Source organism: Monodelphis domestica, chromosome 6 (genome assembly GCF_027887165.1).
Source record: "Monodelphis domestica isolate mMonDom1 chromosome 6, mMonDom1.pri, whole genome shotgun sequence".
NCBI classification, from domain to species: Eukaryota; Metazoa; Chordata; class Mammalia; order Didelphimorphia; family Didelphidae; genus Monodelphis; species Monodelphis domestica.
The window spans coordinates 21,499,139-21,522,866 of NC_077232.1; the positions used below are offsets into that span (position 1 = coordinate 21,499,139).

General features: G+C 35.2%; 2 protein-coding genes across 2 annotated transcripts; one reads left to right on the plus strand and one right to left on the minus strand.

The window, feature by feature from the left end:
* The first annotated feature begins 1,637 nt into the window (after positions 1 to 1,637).
* Positions 1,638 to 2,653, plus strand: LOC100024602 (olfactory receptor 2D3-like). The gene has a single exon (XM_001375786.3). The coding sequence runs from the start codon at positions 1,638 to 1,640 to the stop codon at positions 2,571 to 2,573; it is 936 nt and encodes a 311-aa protein (XP_001375823.3). The 3' UTR covers positions 2,574 to 2,653.
* A 15,863-nt stretch (positions 2,654 to 18,516) lies between these two features.
* LOC100024582 (olfactory receptor 1019) lies at positions 18,517 to 19,641 on the minus strand. The gene has a single exon (XM_001375770.4). The coding sequence runs from the start codon at positions 19,639 to 19,641 to the stop codon at positions 18,709 to 18,711; it is 933 nt and encodes a 310-aa protein (XP_001375807.3). The 3' UTR covers positions 18,517 to 18,708.
* Positions 19,642 to 23,728: the final 4,087 nt, after the last annotated feature.

Sequence of the window (23,728 nt, forward strand, 5' to 3'; positions counted from 1 at the left end):
TTTATATTATATAATGTTTTAAGTCATGCCAAATATTTTGCATGTGGATTAATTTATTCCTTTCAACCATTTTATGACGTAGGTACTGTTGTTAACTCTTTTTAGATGGGGAAATTGAGGCTTTGGGAAGTTACATCATTTGCCCAAGTTCATTTAGCTGGTAAATATTTAAGGCAGAATTCAAACAAAAGTATTTCTTACTACAAGTGCAACACTCTGTTCACTATGCCCCCTAGAAAATGCTTATTTTGGTTACCTGGAAAAACTTTTTTTTTACTAATCTTACTTAAAAATAGGTATAAATAAATAATGCCTATATATATTTGCATGTTTGTATGCTTGCAATAGTTTGCAAAACTATATATATATATATATATATATATATATAACTGTTTTTCTTAAGCCATTTTGTAAGGCTGCATTCTTTACATACTACTTTTGAAACTACTGGCATACCATTTTGCTCTTTGGACCCTGAGTTTTCTCAAAATTTAAGTGGGGATAATAATAACAGCAGTATGTACTTCACTGAGTTTTTGGGTAAGACAATAAAATCAATTCATACAAAATTTGGGGCTCTGAAAGCCTTTTCTCCACATCATATATTTTTATTATTATTGCACATGCTGTTGCTGGTGGTTATGTTAGAAAGGAAGGGTCAATTAATTAATAGAGTTCTGGAAATGGGGTCAATAAGATCAGGATCTGAATGAGATATGAATCTTACTTCTGACCTTTACTAGCTATGGGACCATAAACAAGTCAATGATCCTGAGCCTCAGGAAACTCTTTGTTGCCTATTGAAGTAAAAGGGGGTGGTGATATTCATTAATGGAAGAACATTCCATAGCAATGAGATCACAATCATTCTGTATTTTCCCTTTACAGATCACCTAATTTCTCTGTTCATTTGTATGGCAGCCTACAAAATCCAAAACACTGTTTGGAGTTGGGCAGAATTCCTATGAGCTTCCACTTCACTGGCAGAAGTTTGGAATTTTGTGGTCTTCAGGTTTCCTGGAGAATAAATGTGGGGGCATGAATTAAAGAGCGATTGACCTTAAATACTGTGAGAAATACAAAGGAATGAGTATCTCTTTCATAAAAGAGCTTATGTGGTAGTTTGGGAGGAAAGTTAATTTTATTTTGTACCTTTGTATTGTTTACTGTTTCATTTGTTTTTAACTGTATAAGACTACAGATGATTTGATGATTCAGAGAAGGGAAAGCTAAATGTAGATAGTTCTACTTTTACAAACTTGATGGAGGAGGGGAGAGGTGAAAAACCTTGAAGTTTAGGCAGAAAGTAGGTGTGGGGGACACTCATATTTTTTCTTATGATGTGTTATTTTTCTTCATTAAATATATTTAATTAAATATGAATGTTTTCAGTTTTACAGGAAAAACACTTTCTTAACCCTAAAATAGGGAAGAAAAATCTCAAAATACTTTTCAAACTTCAAACTCTTTATGCAGATTGCTAAAGCAAATATCAATCTTGGGTTCTTATTTGTAATATCTTTGCCAGCAATGTGCTGTATGGGTTGTTTTCTTTTCAGACCAGGTAGAGTTGATTAATTCTTTGAATAGAAGATACTCTTCCTTTGAGAGATGTTGAGTTGACTTTAAGAACCAATATGGCAGAGGCAAATATCACCTTTGTGACTGAATTCTTTTTCTTGGGGCTCTCCTCTAAGCCAAGAGATCAATTCATTCTTTTCATCATGTTTTTATTCTTCTACTTATTGACAGTGCTTGGCAATCTCATCATCATCACTGTAATCCAGATTGAACCCCGCCTCCAAACTCCCATGTATTTTTTCCTGACTAACCTGTCCTTCCTAGATATCTGTTATACCAGTACCAATGTTCCACAAATGCTTTCCAATATGGTAGGGAAGAAAAAGACAATCTCCTTTACTGGCTGTGCCATCCAGATGTATTTTTCCCTCTCGTTTGGGATGATTGAATGTGTCCTCTTGGGGGTCATGGCATATGACAGATATGTTGCTATTTGTGTCCCACTGCACTACACCATTATTATGAACAGACGCAGTTGTATTCACATGGCTGCCATTTCCTGGGCTAGCAGCTTCCTGAGTTCTATGGTGATCAATGTCCTCACCTTGAGTTTGCCCTACTGTGGGCCTAATGTGCTGAACCACTTCTTCTGTGAGGTGCCTTCAGTACTGAGATTAGCCTGTACAGACACCTCAGTCACTGAGCTGGTAGTGTTCATCTTTAGCATCATCATTGTCTTCATTCCATTCCTTCTCATTGTCATCTCCTATGCCCGCATCCTCCTGTCAGTCCTTAGGATGCGTTCTGCAGAGGGAAGGCTCAAAGCATTGTCCACCTGTGCCTCCCACCTAACTGTAGTGGCTCTGTTCTATGGGACGGCTATTTTCATGTACATGAGGCCTCAGTCCAAGTCTTCTCGGTCTGGGGGGAAGATCATTGCTGTCTTCTACACCATCATTACACCAATGCTCAACCCACTGATCTACAGCTTGAGAAACAAGGATGTAAAAGGAGCCTTGAAGAAAGCCATTAGTAAACATAGTTTAGCATAGTGGAGAGGGACAGAATAAGGACTCAGATGACCTTGGCTTGAATTTTAGCTCAGATACTCATTGGGTGAGCTTGCAAATTACTTCATTTCTTGTTGGAGATGCCTGCCAATGAAATAGTACTATGAGGAAGGAAGCTAGGACTTCCTCTACCTTCCTAAAGAGAAGCTCTTGACTTCTCAACTAGAAAGGGGACAATCACACTATCCTGGTCTGAAGCCAGGTTCAGTTCTAATTAACTGCCATATGTATTTTTAAATGTGCTAATGATAATAACTTTGTGATTAGATAAAAGGAGACCAAAACATAGAGAAACCGAGGAAATTATACAGATCTACATCATGAATAATGGGCAGAGTCAGGTGTTCTTACTATAAGGTGTCTTAGATTTAGGGAAAGGAAGCAATTTTCCTAGGGCCACACAGCCAGGAAACAACAGCATCAAACATACATCTCCTGATGCTTAATCTGGTATATTTTCCACTAGAAGCAGCTCCTTTTTAGTCAGCTTCATTTGGAATGGAGAATTGCCATGAAGTAATGTATGCAAGGTAAGAGTTCAGAGACTAAAATTCCATATTGATCTCTGACACTTACTTGTAGTTGGATGCGGTAAACTATGTCACTGTTCCATGCCTTAGTTTCCCCATGTTCAGAAGGAAGATCACAGTACTTTATTATCTGCTTCACAGCAATAGTGTGAGTAAAACTTTGTTAAGATGAAGCCACAATATGGATATATTTATATATAAAAATGTGAATCTATTTTGTAAACCTCCTTGAAGGCAGGGAATTATTTGATCATATCTCTGATTCCCTGTATTCTTTCAACGTGCCATATACAGATTAATTGTTTAATAAAGGTTGGTTTAATTGAATAAATTGCTAATTCATTGAATATTTTATGAAGTTTCCCAATTGGATGCAGAATGTAAAGTATGGCTTCTTCTATCCCTTCCAATTCTGAGATTCTATCCTTTTCTCTGACTCACCATTTCTCAAATGGACAAATAAGAGGTTGAAATAGACTTACTCTGAAGTTTCTTCTGGCCCTTAAACTCACGTGATGCCATGTGAAGTGATCATGGGAGGTTTGATTTCCTTTCATGAGCCTCATATATCAGATTATTGTTAGCTTTTTATCTCTTCAGACCCCCATCACGAAAATGCTGGAGGCAAGACTTCTTGAGTTCCCATATTTCTCTGGGATAAGATGATGGAGCTGCCAGCTTGTCAAGGAATCTCTGTATTATGAAACAAGCATCCCTCTTCAATACCAGAATAATTAGATGTATGATGAAATATAGTCAACAAACAAGTTGTTAAGGGTGATCAATGACAAATTTCCAGGTTGGATTTCTTTCTAGAACTGACTTAGAACTTTATCTAGGGGCAGCTAGGAGTAGTTATTCTAAGAAAGAAGGTGAAGGTTTAAAGAGAAAAAAAAAAGCTTTCTCCATAAAAAAGGCAAAGCAACAGTTTAAGTAAGAATATTCTGGGAGAAATCGATTAAGCCAGATCTGAGTTGTTCAACTCTTTAATTTATGTTGCATTTTTCCCTTTTCTAGTCACCAGAAAGCTTTGATAAGCAGTACTGGAAAGGAAGAAATACTAGAACAAATAAAAAGTCTGGAGACCTTGGCTCAAGCTTTGGTTCTATCATTTCCTAGCACTGTGGCCTTCAGAAAACTACTTCCCTTGTCCACATTATATATAAGTGAGGGGTTAGCTTAATTATTTCTAAGGTCCTTACCATGGAGCAGCTATGTGGCACAGTGGATGAAGAGTCAAACTTGGAGAAAGGAGGGTCTGGATTTAAATCTGACCTCAGACAGTTCCTAGCTGCATGACCTGGCAAATCACTTCCTCCCATTTATCTAATCCTTGCCTTTCTGTTTTAGAGTTGTTACAAAGACAGAAAGAAAGACAAAAAAATGAAATAAAATAAAATAAAAGCAATTATTTCTAAGGCCCTTTCGATATCTAACTTTCCGTGATTCTTGTACAATGCCTCTCTTACTTCTGACAATATTCCCTCTGATACCTACACATTCTCACTTTCTATAATCTACACTCTCTCCCATATCTATCATTTTAGAGGCCTAAGAGGAAAATCACTTTTGCTTTGACATTTGTTATTGAAAATCATTCTAGAATGGATAACCCAATTAGTTTAGCCTTGTTGAAAATATATCTTAAGTTCATCTTCTTAAACATCACTGATTGGAAGCAGTTGCCTGTTGACAGGATTCTTGACCTGGAATTAGAAGCCTAATGTTCACATCTCTCCTACCTCACTTACCATATGATAATGAAAAAGTTTGAACCACAGTTTCCTGTACTTTAAAATGAGGACAATGACACTTGTCGTATATACCTTACCAGGTTGTAAAGTTCATGTGAAATAATATATGTAAACCACTTTTGAATTCATATAGGGCTTTCCATATTTTTGCTGTTATGCAGTTGAGTCCAACTTGTCATGATTATGGAGCATATATGTCCAGAGGATTTTCTTAGCAAAGATACTGGATTTGCCATTTCCTTTTCCAGTGGAATAAAAAGAAGTTGTAAACTGCCCTAGAGCACATAGCTATTAAGTGTCTGAGGCTATATTTGAACTCAGGTCTTCCTTACTCCAGGCTCAGTGCTCTTTCCACTGAACTATCTAGCTGCCTCTGTCATAAACATAATTATCAATTTTAAAACTTCAAGTCTAGTCCACATTGAATTATGGGATTGAATTTCACTTAAGCATCTGTTTGGAAAAATTTAGTCCCTGATAACAACAGCTTTTCTGATAATTTGCCTCTTTTTCTTTTAAAGGTGAGAGTAAGAAAACTGAGGGCTCCAGGGAGTTGATTTCTTGTCTAGCTGTGGTTTTTGTGCCTATGGGAACAAAAAAAGGGCCAATGATATGCTTGAACCCATGAATGCTCAAACAAAGCCCTATTTATTTGGCAAATAGTTGTTACCTTTAGGACTTGCAGAAGACCAGAAGACCAATGAGGAGGTAGGTAGGTGGCTCAATGGATAGAAAACCAGGTCTGGAGATATGAGGAGCTCGGTTAGAATCTGACCTCAAAAACTTCCTAGGTGTGACCCTGGGCAAGTCACTTGACCTCCATTGCCTAGCCTTTACCACTCTTCTGCCTTCAAACTGTATAATTGAAAATCTGTTACCCTAAAAAAGGACTACATTTCCCGGGAGCCCACTGACTTCCTGTCATTATGTACTTCCTGTAGATAGAGGATATTAGGGAGTGGGTGGCCCTCTTGGGCCTTTTTCTTAGGCTTACCGCCAGCATAGTGTCAGTGGTAAACTAAGCTTAGGGACTGTGAAATGGCTAATCAGTCATGTGCAAATGGTCTTTATTTTGTATCCTCTTTATTCCTTGGTTTCTAATGACCATTAATGAATCTCCTAAAATATAACATTTTTATAATTGAGACTAATTTTAATTTTTACAGTGATGGCAACCACTTGGAGAAAGGAATTCTTATTATTATAAGATAGTCTATATAAATTTTAAGCCACGTTTCTCCTGCCAAGGCTTTTCACCTCCCCCTCCATCCCCCCCCCCCGCCCTGCTTTGGAGCTGCTCCCTTTTCTTTCCCTACTTTTTTTTCCAGTTTCTCTCTCTCTCTACTGCCCAGTCAATTTTTAGCCAGGGGACTCTTGGCAAAGAAGAGATAAGCCACTTCTCTTGCTCATCTGCTTGAGCCGATATCTCTCAGTTCTTCACTGATGCCTTTGGCATTGCTGTTGCTGATACTGCCTGCTCCTGCTTCTGAATCTTCCTCCTGATCTCTGGCCCCAGTCCAGCCTAGCCCCAGTTCTATTCAGCTTCTGGTGGCTGCTGCTGTGTGTTCAGAATCACAAACTAGGTGGTAAAAACTGGGGTGTATTTTCCTTAAGCAATGATTAGCCTCCTAAATCCCTCCCCATGGCTGTGAGGACAGGTTCCTCCCTAGTGTTTTACCTCATGGGTGGGGGGAGAGGTGGGGAAGGGACAAAGGAAGTTACTCTTCAAAACAGGAAGTATATTACTAGCATGGATCACTCTATGAAAGAGCAGTATCTTGCCTTTTCACACAGCTTCTACCATTCATGAGTGCACTGATGCTTTTATTTATCTTGCCTGAGATTCAGAGGAGAAATTCATTTACCTAAACCCTTTGCCATTTGGGCCTTCCCAGTCTCTAAGATTCATCCAGTTTGGGACTTCTCAAAACCATGTTCTCCCTCATTATGGGATATTCCAGGGAAGGAACTTTAAAGAGACTGGAGGTGAAAATTGTAAGCCTTTTAAGACTACATTGTTTTATGACAGGCTCTGTATTTTATTGTATTTTGCTGATTGTCTGATTTATGATTTAATTTTTTTGTTTTAAGTTCATATATTAATGAATGAATTCAATAGTATTCTGTTACACTGAATCAGTTTAATCTACTGTGTTTTAACTACTGATATATTCTGTTACCTTTCCCCTATAACTATACTAAACAAATATCATTGAATAAGTCCATATAAAAACAGCTTTTTCTTCCATTTTGGCTTTGTAAACTGTCATACAGATGATGGATGACTCTGTCAACCTGGTTAACAACCTTTGCTATATTTAATGAACTTAATATCTCAAATTGATTTTAAGGGGTCTTTAGACATGATTTAAATTTTTTCAACAACCCTGACTAATTATTTAGCCTACCTCTGAGTTATTTTTAAGAAGAGATAAAGAATCCATTTTAGTAGCTGAAGAAAAGTACAATTGTGATCCCAACCTCCCACATTTGTAAAAATGTGAATGGATAGGGCATAACAGTCTCATACCAAAGGAGCTAGGAAGTTGATCCCAGGGCATGGTACCCCTGAATGGCTCCCAAAAGGGAGCATTTATCATTTGTATCTCTTCAGTTTAATTTATTTCTACCAAAATAATATAGATTTCTTAGTAATATTGTAAGATTTAAAATGATTGTCTGCCATAAACTGTGGCAGTTAAAAGAGTTAAGGTCATAAACTGTTATAATTAAAATGGTTGATGTTGTAAACTGTAGTGAGTTAAAATGGTGGAAGATATAAATTGTGATAGATATAAAAGTGGGTGAGTAAATTGAAATTGTGACCACAGAAAAGATGTTTCACTACAGTATCTTGGTTTTAAATCAAATATAAGGTGGTCGCCAGGGAAATATACCCAATTATGAATATACCCAAGTCAACTGCGTTTTATAGAGAATTTAATTAATAATACAATGAGGAATTAAAGAAAAGAGAGAAAGAGAGAAAAAGGAAATAAGTATGAAGGGCCTTAAGCCAACATGGCCTAGACCTGAGTCTTAAGAGAGAGAGATCAGTCAGTCAGTCTTTTATCACTCACCACAAGGTCTGTCTAAGCAAGGATTCTAGTGACAGAGTCTCCTCAGAGAGAGTTCCAGTCAGAGTCCTCCTCAAAGAGCCTTCTAGACAGAGACTGTTTCAAAGGGCCTCTCTCAAGAGCCTCCAGAGGGACAGAGTCCCCTCAGAGGAGCTCCAGCAAGATCTCCTTAGAGAATGTCCTCCAATAGCTTCCCTTCTCCAGAGCCTCTCTCAAGAGATTCTTCCCAAGTGATCCTCATAAGAGCTTCCTCCAAAAGGATTCTTTCTCCAAGGATCTCCGCTCAAGAGATTCCTTTTCTTATATAGGGATATTTTTCCTATGTCACCTCCCCTAAGTTCTTCCATCTACCAATCACCATAGATGTTTTCTAAAAGACAGCCCATCTGAATTCCAGCTAACTTGACTAATGCCCTCAGTAAGTCTGAACCAGAGAAAACACAGCTGAGTCGACTAATCCCATCAAGAGAAAACCTACCCGACCTTTATAGGTACCTAGCATCCCATTGTATCAATTCTAAAAACAGGCATGACTCAAAGAATTCCTTGCCTCATCATAAGCATGGATCCAATTACTTTCATTGTTTAGCAAGGAGTTTTCTCCCCTAAAGCAGTCTTAAGTATGGGTGGAGTAGAGGTCCTCCCATTTCTGATCCTGGCGAGTTCTCACATCAAAATGGGGAATGTTTCCAGTAGGGAATTTGTTCCAATGGAGGATTCCTCAATGTGGAAATTTTTAACATTCACAAGTCTGAGAAATTTCAAGATTTACAATATTCTAGACCCAAATAAGTTTTACTTTGTTTAAAAAATAACTTAACCAAAGTTGAAAGATTTACCACACCTGAAAAACCTGTGACAAGTATCCATTAGCTTTAAATATCATACAGGAGACTCATGTAAAATATGATAGTAGTTTGTTTGCTATTTTCATTAAATGGGCTATTATAACTTTGGAAATTTTGATACTACTTGAATATGCATTACATAAATATGCATTACCTGTTGAACTATTGTTCTTTATAAAAACTGCTACTTTGTAAACAGTGGATTATGGCCAAGTTTGAAAAGGAAATGGACCTCATTTTGGGGTGAGAAACCTTTGTATTCTACCTTTCCCTAGTTGACACAGAGTGTCAATGTTTGTAAGCTATATATTTTTTTTATTTTTTAAACTTTTTTATTATTGTTTTGCTTGCATGTTCAATATTTTATTTCAATTTTATTTTTTTCTCCTTTTTGAATTTGAAGCACATATCAACAATATAGAGATTTTTCTTTAATTTTTTTTTATTTTTGCAGTAGTATAAGTTTAAAATACATTTGCCCTAATGTCAATACATACTCAAAAAGTTTTAGACTATAAAAAATTATGCCATTGATTGTTTAAAAAAATATGGGACTTTGTTTAATGATTCTGTCTGATTCCAGGAGAAGGGAATACAAAAGAGACATTATATGGTGCCAAGTAGCACAGGGTCAAAAAGGACCAAACCAATCCAGGTAGGATTGATAAACTTCTATGCCAATACAAAAGAACTTGAATCTAGTGTGAGACTCAAGGTTGTGATGCTTGACCCATGTTAAAATGTTAAGATGTAGGACACCTTGTATTACACTCTTTGTGAAATACTCACAGACAAGTTCCAAAGTTTGGTTATCATCTTAGCTCCCCTTTTCCCTGAGAGTGAAGGTAAAATCAGACCAGAGAATGACACTTCCCTATCACACAAAAATCAAATTCTTTTTTTCTCTCTTATAGTATGGCAACTTCCTGTAGTCTTTGATGCAAATGGTAAAAAAATAAGTAAGTGAAATATTACTTTTTAATAAAAAAATTAAATATTTTGTCTTACAGATTTGTGGGATTGAAATTACTTTAATTGGACCCTAATACAAAGACCTATTAGAAATCTATTAAATTAAACCCAAAATAGAAGGGCCTATTATGAATTTATTCTTGTTTACTCAAAATTTCATGTACATTTTGATATTTTGATTCTGATTTTTAATTTTTTTCTCCAAAAAGAAGTTTATTTTTTCTTCCATTTGTTTTTATTTCATGTTTTTCTTTTTCTTTTTTTTTAATTTTCTTTTGACAATTCATTCATATACCTCATAACTCAGCCTTGCATTCCTATGTGATCCCTTTGTTTTTCAACACTCTCTTCAGGGGGGAATATATTATTATTCTAAAATGCAAAGTTCAAATTCTCTTGAGAGTAATTTTAGGTTAAGAAACATGCTACCTCTCTGATTCCAGAAAATGAACTGTTTGGAGAAGGCACTATTAAAATTTCTCCACAGAGCACACACTGCATCAGCAGATTTAGAATGAACTTTGGGATGTGGTGATCTGAACTGTGTGGGGTTGAATGTATTTGTTTTGAATGTATACTTGTATGCTGAAGGGTGCTGCCCCCTAACTGGCTTTTTGTCAATGAACCTAGAAATCATTGGTTTTGTTTTCTTTTCCTTTTATTCACAAATTATTGTAATTTCAAAGTTGGCTATGTTTACAAGTTCCATTGTAAAGATTAGTCTTCCATGGATCTCAGGGGGTGATGTATAATGCAAATCTGTTATCCTAAAAAAGAACTCCATTTCCTGGGAGCCCAATGACTTCCTGTCATTACATACTTCCTGTAGATAGAGCATATTAGTGAGCTGGTAGTCCTCTTGGGCCTTTTTCTTTGGTTTGCAGACCATATAATGGAGGTGGTAAGCTAAACTCAGGAATTTTGAAATGGCTCATCAGCCATGGACAAGTGGTCTTTATTTTTTATCCTCTTTATTCATTGATTTCTAATGATCATTAATACATCTCCTACAATATAATGTTTTTATTATTGAGACTAATTTTAATTTTTATAGAACCAAAACCCAGTACGGATTCTAAGATGTAAGGCAAGGGTTTAAAAAAAAGATTGATGGAAATTTTGAATATTTCAAAATAGATTCAAGATGGGCTCCCAGAACTTTGATGTGCCTAGCCCTTAAAACTTTTTTAATTCAAAATTTAGTTCTCCCTTAGCAACAACAACAAAAAGTATGGTACAATTCAAAAGATGAAAGGGAACTCTGAACCCACAGTTTTATGTATCAGATATGTACCTTGGACTAACTTCTCAATTGGACATTGACATCTATAACATGAAGGAGAATGAGAAATGAATGGAATGATCTCTAACATTTCCATCAGCTCTGGGTGCTATTCTTTTATAATTCTATGATAACCCCTTCTTTTCATTGGTGATAAAAAAGAAAGTGCTTGCTTGAAGCCACATAGAAAGTTAGTGGCAAAGATGGATGAATAAGCTATATCTCTTCACCTGACTTTTAGGCCTCAGCTTGTTTTGATTTGTTTTAATAACCATTCCTATTGGAGCCTTAATTCTCCTTACTATGAGCCAAATCCTTTGAAGGCACAATGAATGATGATCCACCTTAATCTCTAAAAAAACATTTTTGAGCCAGTTTAGTCTTATCATCCTCTGTACCTAGCTGCCCACCAATAGAAATATCATATAACATTTTCCACCTATGCTAAAGAAAATAACATTGATACTGAAATTCATACTTGAAAGTAAATGACTGTTCAGGGAAAAACATCAGGCTTTCCTCATAGTAGATTTGGATGGCACAGAGAAGAAGTGAGTGGGTAGTTGAAAAGGAATTGAAGGGAGTAACATGTATAAGCAGAAGGAGGAAATAAAAGGCATACAAATGAGAAGTTGGGTTAAAAATATAAATTAATTTTCTTCCTAATTTAGCCTCAGAATATCTACACATGAATACACTAGAGAATTCTCTGTCATCTATGGTGGTACTCTTCAAATCAAACTAAATAGCTAGTTAGAGAGAAACTTCATGGGGTACAAACCACCAATAATCAATATAACTGCATCCTTTCCTCTGGGTCTTAGATTCCTTACTGTCAAACTTTTTTCCAGATATTTATATTGAGACCTGGAACCAGATATAGAGTTATCTAGATTAGAGGGAAAAAACCAAATAAAGACCTAGTGTGCTGTGATTCTACACCATGGTCATGATAATGGATTATTGTTTTTAATAATCCAATAAATTATTGTCACAATTTATTTATTTTTCTGCTTACCAGCACATATCTGGTCATGTGAGTTCCTTTCTCAAGGAACTTTTTTCATGTCTTCCTGTAACTTCTAGGATTAATTACAAACTCCCTTCACTTATTATTTAAAATCCTTCACAATATGGAACACAAAGGGAGAGATTATTAAAAAGTGATGTGGATAGAATTTCCAAGGTGGAGATTCCAACCTAAAAACCAATGAGAATTTCAATCCTATAGGTTTTGGGAGATCTTCATGCTCAATAATACTTTGACAAATAGACACTAGTTTTATGCCCAATAAAAGGCTTTGCACTGGTAAATTGATCCCCAGAATCCTCTTGACTCTACAAAAATCTCCCACCAAAATAGTTTCTTTCCTATGAAGGTTGAGAGATTCTCCCATTCTCTCCAGGGCAATCACTACCACTCTTGAAAAACTGGTCTCTATGAAACAAAGGTAGACAAAAGGAAGGTAGGCCATTACCAGACTAGTATTATCAATGTGTATTCTAGACACATTGTCAATAGATTTATGTATATAAGTTATATAAATCTATATTTTTATAATCTTTTCTTCTGTCAAGTCAATCTTTTTTGATATCTTATTATTTGAGTCAAGGATGGGCTACCAGTAGTCTACCTACAACACACTCCAAGCAACAGAAATAACACAAATTTTTTTTAATTACCCTTGCCAAAGGAAAAATTAATGAAATCATACTATTAAAAAAACAGAGAAAGAAGGTAGGAGGATAGTGCAAGAAAGAGAGCAATTAAAGAAGAACTTAAAAGTTTAAAAAAATGATCATTAATAAATGTTGGAAGGGATGTGACAAAATTCAGACACTAATGCATTGCTGGTGGATTTGTGGACTGATCCAACCACTCTGGAGGTCGATTTGGAATTATTCCCAAAGGACTATAAAACAATGCATATCCTTTGATCCAGTAATGCCAATACTAGTTCTCTAACTAAAAAAAGATTTTTAAAAATGGAAAAGGACCTGCTTGTTCAAAAGTATTTATAACTCTTCTTTTTGTGGTCTCAAAGAATTGGAAAGTAATGTCCCTCAATTGTGGATTGGCTGAACAAATTTTGTTATATGATGGGGATTGTAAAGATTAACTCTCCCCTGATCATGAAAATTAAATTAACTTTTCCCTGATTGTAAAGATTAAATTAACTCTCTCCTGCCTATTTTTAGATTTAATTACCAAAAGCATATAGACCCCAGTCACAATTGAGTGAGGGAGGTCTGTGACCCATGTGTGTGATAGTAGGTGTTGAATCTGAATTGACTGATTGCCCCCTGGGCAGCCCTGAACAGCTTTAGCTGTAATTGGTACATGACAAATGAAGGAAGTCACAGGAAGTGATGGAAAGAAATGGTCTTTAAAAAAGCCAAGAAACTTCCTGAGAGATTGCTCTTCTCTCTTCAGTCTTCAACTTGACTTTGGAAGAGCTCAGGTTTGAGATCTCAGACTCCTTCCCTTTGGACTGACACATCATGAGTGAAAAAGGCTGACTCATTTCCTGGATTTTCTGAAGAGACTAGTCTCAGGAGAGACGTACCCTCTTGACAGAGGCTCCCTGCATCCCCAGGTGCTCTGCTCAAAGCAGAGGCCCCTCTGGCTAAGGACTGACTAGTGCTGCATGAGTGGTGCCAGGGCTGGAGCAAAATGCTTAGTGTGTAGGTTAGATATCTTACCCTATCCTCTCTCTGATTTTCTTTTCTCTTTCTATATTTTGCAAGTAAATTGTTAAATAAATCTCTTTGCAATTAATTAATTTTCTGGTGACCCTACTCTTGGATAATCCAGCCCAACCTTTTAAAAAAAAAACCTAACATTTTCTACCCCTTACAGGATGGCATACTACTTTGCTCTAAGGAATGATGAAAAGGGTGATTTCAGAAAAAGCTGGAAATACATATGTGAACTGATGCAGAGTAAAATAAGCAGAACGAGGAAAATCATTGTCCATGGTGAGAAAAATATGGAATGATCAACTGTGATAGACATAGCTACTATGCAATACAAGGATCCAGAACAATTCTGAGGGACTTATGACAAAGAATGTTATATGCTTCCAGAAAAATAACTGTTGGGGCAGGAATGCAGATGAAGCATATGATTTATCACTTGTTTATTTTAGTATATGTTTGGGGATTTTGGTTTTATAAGATTATTTACTTACAAAATGAATACTATGGAAATTTGTTTTGCATGATTACACATATATAATCCAGGTTAAATTGCTTGCTAACTCTGGGAAGGGGAACTGAAAAGGGAGGGAGACAATCTGCATCATATAACTTGAGTACACTTATGTTGAAATATGTTATTACATGCAATTAGTAATGAATAAAGAAAAAAATTAAGGATTATTAAGAGAATGAAGTAAAACTAAAATAGAAGTCAAGATGGAGGAATAATATTAAAGTTTCATGGGCTCACCTCCAAGTGATGCATTCCATTTTGTGGGACAGAATGAACAAGTATTGCAGTGGGGAGAAGGGAAGTGGAGGACAGACAGGAATATGCATTGTATTTTTATCAAGTTCATGGAAGAAAATCAGTTAGATGAGGAATCTGATAGACAAAGCAAGAAGTGGAACTTCAGGATATTCAAAGAGGTGGCAGAAGGGAGGAGCTGAAAATGGGAGAATGAAATTGGAAAGAGTGGATTCAACTTAATAGCAGGAATGAGGTCCCTTTGAACAGCAGTCCCATGGGGAAAGAGATAAATAATTGAGACACGTCATAAAAATCATATTTGAATTGAAAAAGTGAATATTAATGAACCTAATGTTCAATATTAAAATTTAAAAACCCAAAAGTAAATACAAAAGAAGAGATCTTGAACAGTAAAGGAGAGAAAAATAAATAGGAAATAAAAAGGACTATCTAATGGAGGTACAAAAACTAATAGCTAAACTTATTTTTAGAAAGGAGGCAGAAGAAATTCTAATTATTCAGAGAAAAATAAACAAAAGGCCATTACAAGGGATCAGAAATAAAATGTTCATAACTCACCATATCATACCTTTAGCAAAAAACTCCCTTTTTGTAGTAAATAAATAGTCAAATGGCATGAATAAATAGTCCAGTACTTAGCATGGTGCCTAGAACATGATAAGTGCTTAATAATTATTTATTAATTTAATGACATCAGAAAAATCTACAAACTATTGTTAATCATCAGTACACATTTCTAATTGCTAAAAAGATAAATTATATTTTAAAAAATTGTCATTCCATCTCATGTCAAAAAGTTATCAAAGGGAAAAAGGATAGAAGTACTCAATGATAGAAAGCCTGGAAATTTAAACATTGACGGTGCTATGGATTTGTCCAATCTTTAAAGAAAATAATTTGAAATTATTTAAAGAAAATGGTTGAAGAACACATATATTGTTGGTGAACTGATACAATCATTCTGGAGTTCAATTTGGAATCATGTCAAAGAGCCATAATACTGCATTGCCTTTGACCTACCAATACTACTATTAGATCCTTATCAGAAAGGAATTAAAGATAGGGGGAAAAGGCCTACTCTTAAGCAAATATTTATACTGGCTCTTTTTATGAGTGAAAAGAACTGGAAACTGAAGGTATGTCCATCAATTAGGGAATTGTCAAACAAGTTGGAGTATATAATTGTACCTGAATACTATTGTGCTATAAGAAATACCAAACAATATGTTCAAAAAAGAAAACCACACTGGAAAGACATATAAAGTAATGCAATGTGAAGTGAGGAGAAGCAAGAGAACATTGCTTACAATAACAATTGTATAAGATGATCAACTGTGAAAAATTTAATTATTACCAAGTCAAGGGGGGGCAGCTAGATGACTCAGTGAATAATCAGGCCTGAAGATGGGGGGTTTGGGGTTAAAATCTGGCTTTAGATACTTCATAACTATATGACTCTGAGCAAGTCACTTGATCCCAATTGTTTGGCTTTTACCACTCTTCTGACTTGTAACTATTACTTTGAATCAATTTTTAACATAGATAATAAGGGTTTAAAACAATGATTCAGGACAACTCTAAGGGACTCATGAAGAAATAGGTTATCTATCCATCACCCTTAAAGGAACTGGCAGAGTATGAATGTAGGTTGAAATGTATCATTTTTCATTTCATTTTCACTCTGCATTTTTCTCTGGTGTAAGCAATATTTGTCTTCTTTCACAACACAATTAGCATAGAAATATATATTTTATGATGTCATTTTTATAACCTATATCATAATATCTGCTTTCTTGGGAAAGGAGGAGTAGAAAGGAAGGAGAGAACATGAATTGTAAAATGTAAGAAAACAATAATTAAGATGTATTAATATGTAATCTAGAAAAATTTTTTTTCTTAAAAGAGAACAATAAAATTTTCATACTACTTGACCCAGGGATTCCAATGCTAGACATACACTCAGAGAACAAGGACAAAAAGAAAGATGCTACAAATGCAAAATTATATATAGAAGCTATCCTTTTCTATTTGGGGAAGCAAAAAAGGAAAGTCCCATCTGTGGAGATTATCTAGTAAAATTAATGTATAGTTTTCTAAAGAAATATTTCCATGATGTAAGACATATTGAAAATAATAAATATGTAAGTTCATTGGAAAGACATAATGACTTGATAGAAAGTAAAATGAGTAGATTGATGAAAATAATGTAAATAGAAACAATATCAACAAAAGAAATGAAAGTGAAAGCTATACAATTATAATGACCAAGTTTGCCCTTAAAGAGAAGACACATCCTTTCCCTTTTTCATTGAACTGGTTATAGACAATTTCACATACCAAAATATATTTTAGAAATATTATATGGTTTTATTGAACTTTATTTCTTATTGTTTTTTAATTTCCTAATTAAATAACAATTATATCTCTTTCCCATTTTCCCACTCTCCATTAAAAAAAAAAGAATACCCTTGAAATAAAAGTCAAGCCTTGGCCCTCAAAAAAGATCCCTGCATTCATTGCCCATGTCCAAAATTTTACCAAATCCAGTCTTTTTTCAGTCTAGAGGTGAATAGTATAAATCTTCATTGGTTCCTCTAGAATTGTGGTTTGTCCTTATGATTAGTCATGAGACGGTCTTGGTGAAATTGACTCTCAGAATACTCTATTTCTAGATATTCACTAATAACCCTTATAATAATATACTCTATAATTTTTCTAGAATTTGAAAAAATGTTCACTTGTACTTGGAAGACTCTATTTCCCCTTAATGACATTTGTCCTTTAATCCCATAGAATCTTTTCCTTTTTTCAAAATCTTTCTACTCCATCAGCTTCTAGCTATGCAATCCCTCAGTTCTCTTAGGACCCTGGCATTTAGACCTGGTACATGAACAAATAATATTCACAAAGATGATTTCTGTTTATCTTGCTTCTCATCTGCCATGGCAATTCCTAATTAGCTACTTTTTCTCTTTTCTTTCCAGCCCTGAGAACATAGTGTGGTGATTTAATGGACAGAATATTAAAGTGAAAAAAAAACCCAAAAAACAAACTTGTATTTAAATCCTGACACTTGTATCTTCAACCATAGGAAAGGCATTTAACAACCAAGGGCCACAATTTTCTTATATTTAAAATTAGTAAATTGAACTTGACCTTTAAGATTACTTTCAGAATTTAAAGATAGTTATAATTTTTTCCCCTTGTACCACACATTGCTTTAGTAGATTTAGTGTTGAAGGGGAATTTAGAAAATTATCTAGTCTATACCTCCAATCCTACTTCCCAGCCCAATCATATTTGAGACAGGAGACCCAGAGAATTGGCAAAATTTGCCTAGGGACACAGAGGCAGCATATGTGCCATATATATCTAGGATTCTAAGTGATGTTCTCTTACTAGAAATTATACAGTTGACTCATGGCACCATAATACTTATGCTTAGATGTGTTCATTCTATTCCATTTTTTTCTGATTCTTGAGTAGTACAAAGTACTGGCTTTTGAGTGAGAATACCTGTGTTAAGTGCTGGCTATCAAAATTATAAATCATGTGACCTTAGTCAAGTCACGTCACCTCTATGGACATTATCTAATTTCATGGCACCATAAATTTCTCAGGCATTCATGTTCTAATTTCACACTTTAGATATCTCTACAAATCATCACTTGTTGCTTTCATTTGGACATTTTAATCATGTCAAAATGTTCATAATCCCATTTTGGGGGATGTTCAAATGATATAATCTCAATTCTATGTCAACAGTAGCCAATCATAAAAACACAGTGAATGTTTAAGCTTTTACTCTGTCATCTTGTCAACTGTTATAAAAGACCCTGTTTACCCTCACCCAGAGTCTTTGGTCTTCCAGAGTCCAATGGTTCAATTCATCGGATATTGCTAGCCTAACTATTGAATTGATCATACTTTGAACCTTTCGGCTTATCTTAATTTTCCAATATAACAGACACATAATTTCTCCCAGCAGAAACACTTTACTCAATCTATCATGTTCAGTCTCACTGTTTCCAGGTTTCAAGATTCATTTAGCAATTATACTAATTCCTACCCAAAGGATGTGAAGCTCAATCCTTGTATAGCATTACTGAAAAATCTGCTTGGTCTCTTCTTGTTCCTATATTCAAATCCTCAACAATATTTTGTCTCTATTTTTTATTTGTATTACTGAGATTTCCTGATGATCACTCTTTTGAAAGCAGCTTTCACATCCTTATTCCTCAAACTGTAAATAATAGGGTTCAACATGGGAATGATTATAGTATAGAACACAGATGCCCATTTGTCTTGGTCCAAGGAGTAGGTGGATGTTGGCCTAAGATACATGAACATGACTGTCCCATAGAAGAGGGTGACACCAGTGAGGTGGGATCCACAGGTGGAAAAAGCCTTGAGCCGACCTTCATTGGAGCTGATCCTGAGTATGGCAACAAGGATGAAAGTATAAGAAATGAATATGATGAGGATGGTACTGAACTCAATGAAGCCACACAAGCTGAAGAGTAAGATTTCACTGACATAAGTATCTGAGCAAGAGAGAGCTAGGAGTGGTGGGATTTCACAGAAGAAATGGTTGATGATGTTAGAACCACAGTAATCTAGACTGAATGTGAGTGAAGTATGGGCTACCAAACTTACTAGTCCAGCAAAGTAGGATCCCACTGTAAGCACTAGGCAGACCCGGTTAGACATCATAGAGCTATAGTGAAGTGGGCGGCAGATAGCCACAAAACGATCATATGCCATGGCAGCCAAGACATAACATTCAGCATCCACAAATCCAACGAAGAAGGCAAATTGTGTAGCACAGCTGGAGAAGGAAATGATCTTGTGCTGGGTCAGGAAGTCTGCCAACATTCGGGGGGCAATGGCAGATGAGTAGCCAAGATCCACGAGGGAGAGATTGCAAAGGAAAAAATACATGGGCGTGTGCAGTTGTGCATCCATCACAATCAAGATAATCATGCCAACATTGCCAACTACATTGATCAGGTAGACAGCAAGAAACACTGCAAAGAAGATAATCTGCAGCTGTGGGTCCTGAGTGATGCCCATAAAAATAAACTCTGTCACAACTGAATGATTTCCTCTATCCATTTGTTGAGTTGGTAGGCACACAGTTTTGGGTTAAGGATAAATATTTTAGGCTTCAAATTATTGGAAGGGCTTAAACAGAGGTGAGATGATAGCCTTATTAGGAATCTTATGGGAGGAGTTCCTTCATTGGATAGATAGTTGGACAAGACTGATTTCAAAATAATTTGCCAATTTGAATTCTCTGTGGGAATAATCTGAGGTGATACAGTGGATAGAGCTCAAATAGAGCTAGTCTATTCCTAAGTAAAAACAAACAAGGTAAGTTTTCATAAGTGATGGAAGATGTATTTCATCTATTTAAATTGATGTTCTGAAGATAATGGTGCAAAGTCTGATTACATGATACTGGGTACTGTGTCTTCATTGGGCAGCTGTCTTCACCATTAGGTTAATGTTATTTCTAGTTACTAGCACCTTGCTCTGAAATGGAAAAAAATATGGAAAATATATTATTATAGAGATTTCCATTATGCATGCACATAAAACAAGAACCCTAACCATAACATATATCAGAATTTCTGGAGATCAAGTCATACTATTCATGGAAAGAAACCATAGGATATTCTGAACACCCCTTTATTGCCATTATAAGGTGAGATTTTAATTGTGTTCTTTCTGGATATTTTCTCACTTCTCAATGTCAACTTCATGCAGGAATGAAGATATGATACACATTTATTTTTGGGTCATTTTTAATTGGAGAATTTTAAAATACGTTTTGTTATTTTATTGTTTTTACATTTCCCAAACCTTTAATTTATTATCAATTTTTAAAAAAAATAATTTTATCAATCTTCTCCTCCCACTATCCTCTCTTTAAATATTTTAAAGAGGAAGAAAAACAAATCCCTTAATTCATAAATTTATAGTTTGCAAAAATAAATACTGACATTAGTCATATTCAAAGACATATCTCTTTTGGGATTTTATGTTCACATCTCTTTTAGGAGGTACATAGAAGGGAAGTGAAAAAAATCAATAAAAATTTACAAATGAACTAACAAAAATTCTATATGGGTTACAATTAGAACCCTTCTGTTCCCATCCTATTCTATATGGGATGAAGATAAACACACACACACACACACACACACACACACACACACACACATATATATATATGCAGAGAGAGAGGGAGAGAGAAGAGTATGAATTTAGATGTATATTTCATTGGTGTAGGGAAAATTCTGGATGAACACATTCTGTCAATGTGAGTACCATCCCTTTAACTTAAAATCTTAGAAAGTTGCCTCATACCTAAAGTACTGAAAATTTAAGTAACTTGGAAAGATTTCACCCAGGGCTTTTTTTTTTACACTGCAGCATAGAATATATATATATATACATATATATATACTGTATAAACACATATGTGCATTTATGTGCATTATATATATATAATCAGTCAATAAACATTTATTAAGCATCTTCTATGTCCCAGGCACTATGTTAATTGCTGGGAATGAAGAGAAAGGCAACATACCATCCTTACCTTTAAGAAGGCAGATAAGTATTTATGTGTTTGTGTATGTAAACTTGTATATATATGTATGTATGTATGTATGTCATATATATATACATGGAGGAAATAATCAACAGAATGAATAAATTAGAATTTAAAAAAAACATTGGAAGTGTCTGAGGTCATATTTGAACCAAGGACCTCCTGTCTCTAGGTCTGGTTCTTAATCCACTGAGCCACCCACTGCTCCCTGAGATGCCTTTTCTACATATCTTCAACTTCTCTGATGCTATGGACCCTCTTCCAAAAAATTAGGTTCTGCTCACTTTGCAGATATTTTATGTGCAATGGATATTTCTCCCAATAGATGTAAGTTCCTTGAGGACAGGGATGATTTCAATTTATTCTTTTGTATTTTCAAGCATAACAGTGTCTGGCATCTGCGCAGTGGACAGCAAAATGTTCATTAATTAATTGATGGATTCCTACCTATTTTTACTAGAATGTAAGGGAACTGGTAGCAAGGATTGACTCATTTAAAAAAATGTGTATCCTTAGAATTATAATACTGTAGGCTTCACTTCATAACTTTTTCTTGAAATTGATTGTTTAAAACTGAGCTCTTAGTGTAGAGTTTGATATGTTATAGGCCCTCGATAAATGATTTGATATTTCTATAGGTAAAGTTTAAAATGCACTTAAAACCAATGTTTTCTTTTGATTCTCATCACAACTCTATATTATGTGCTAGAAGTATTATATTCTCCATTTTGAAGATTAGTAAATAGAGACCAGAGAAGTTAAGTGACTTACTTGTCCATAGGTACAGAAATTGTAAATGGCAAAGGTGAGATTCAAACCCAGATCCCTCCTGACATTGAATCTAGTGTCATTCTAGTAATATACAATGGGTAGCAATGGTAATAATGGACCATATAATTGAGAACACATTCCACATTCATGATTTTATTTGATTCTCCCAACAATATTTTGAGGGAGGTAGTCCAAGAGATATTATTCTTCCCACTTTACTGATGTGGAAAAAGTCTCTGAGGAAATGACTTGTTCAGGGTTACACATTCATTATGTCAGAACCAGGATTTAATCCCAAGGCTCTTGACTCCATATCCAAACTTCTTCCAACTATGGAAATGCAATTTGCTACACTGCTCAATTTTTAGTAATAATAAATTCCTTCCATGGAGTAAGTCCTCAATAATTTCTGGGTGAATTTAATTGATTTTGGTCACCAGCTAATTTTCACTCAAAGATGAGGTGGGAAAAAGGAAGGAATAAAAGCTTTGATAAAAGAGTATAACAAGTACATTAATGATAGTAATATTAAGGGAACTGACTTCATGGGTAGCTAGGTGAAGCAGTTGGTTAGAGCAAGGGACCAAGAGTCAGGAAGTTCTGACATCCAATCTGGCATGAGTCATTAGTTTTGTGAAACAAGGCAAGTCAGTAAACATCTGTTTGCCTCTGTTTCCTTGCTGTCTGAGAATTACATGAAGGAATTAATGGTGGATCTATTATCAGAAAAATTATATCCCAATCACATCAGTGCCACCTACTCTGTGACCGTAGTTGCCTCATCATTTACTAAAGGATTTAAGTATCTTCATGATGAGAGAACTGGACTGGATGACATCCAAGGTCTCTTGAGGCTCTAAATGAGATTTACAATTGCTCTAGAGAAGAGAAAATTTATCTGACATATGATCACTGTCTTCAAATATTTAAAAGTCTGTAAAATGAAAAAAAATGCATTATATCATAGATCATAGATCATAGAATCATAGATCATAGGCTCCAAATGAGACTTATTCTTTGTGGCTCTAAAAGGAAGAATTAGGAACAAGATAGAAGGTGACAGTGAGGAGAAATTAAACAAGAGGATGTAGTTTCAATTCTGGTTGTGCTCCTTACTAAAAAGGTTATCTTGGATAAGCAATTTCCTTTCTCTGGGCCTCAGTTTTGAAGTAAATCAATGAATCAATGAGCATTTCTCAAATATTTATTATTCAATAATTATTACACTAGACAAAGGGGATACGAATCCAAAAGGGGTAGAGTCCCTTCCCTCAAAGAGCTTATAGTCCAGGAGGGGGACATTTAAATACATATTTAAATAATTTGAATATTTTATTTAAATAAACTAATTTAAATAAATAAATACAAGACATACAAAATCTATGTGAGTGGGTGGTACAATTAGGGGAATTAGGGTAATGCTTCTTGAAAGAGGTGGTACTAATTTGGACTGGAAGAGTTTTTGAGTGCCTCTGACCTCTAAGTCCTATTAAGAAACAAAGACACAGAGAAAGAAAGCTATGGTTCAGCATAAGGAAGAGAACAAATTTAATAAATTAGGGACAATTGGGTGGGTCAGTAGATAGAGAGCTTGGCCCTGGCGGTCCTGAGTTTAAACCCTGCCTCAGATACTTCCTAGCTCTGTGACTCTGGGCAAGTCACTTAACTACAGTTGCCTAATCTTTATTAAATTTCTTCCTTTGAACTGATACTTAATATCAATTCTAAGACAGAAGGTAAATGTTAAAAAAAAGATAAAAATAGATTTGTTCAGAAATGGAACAAAACACCCACGAATATCACCTTTAAGGA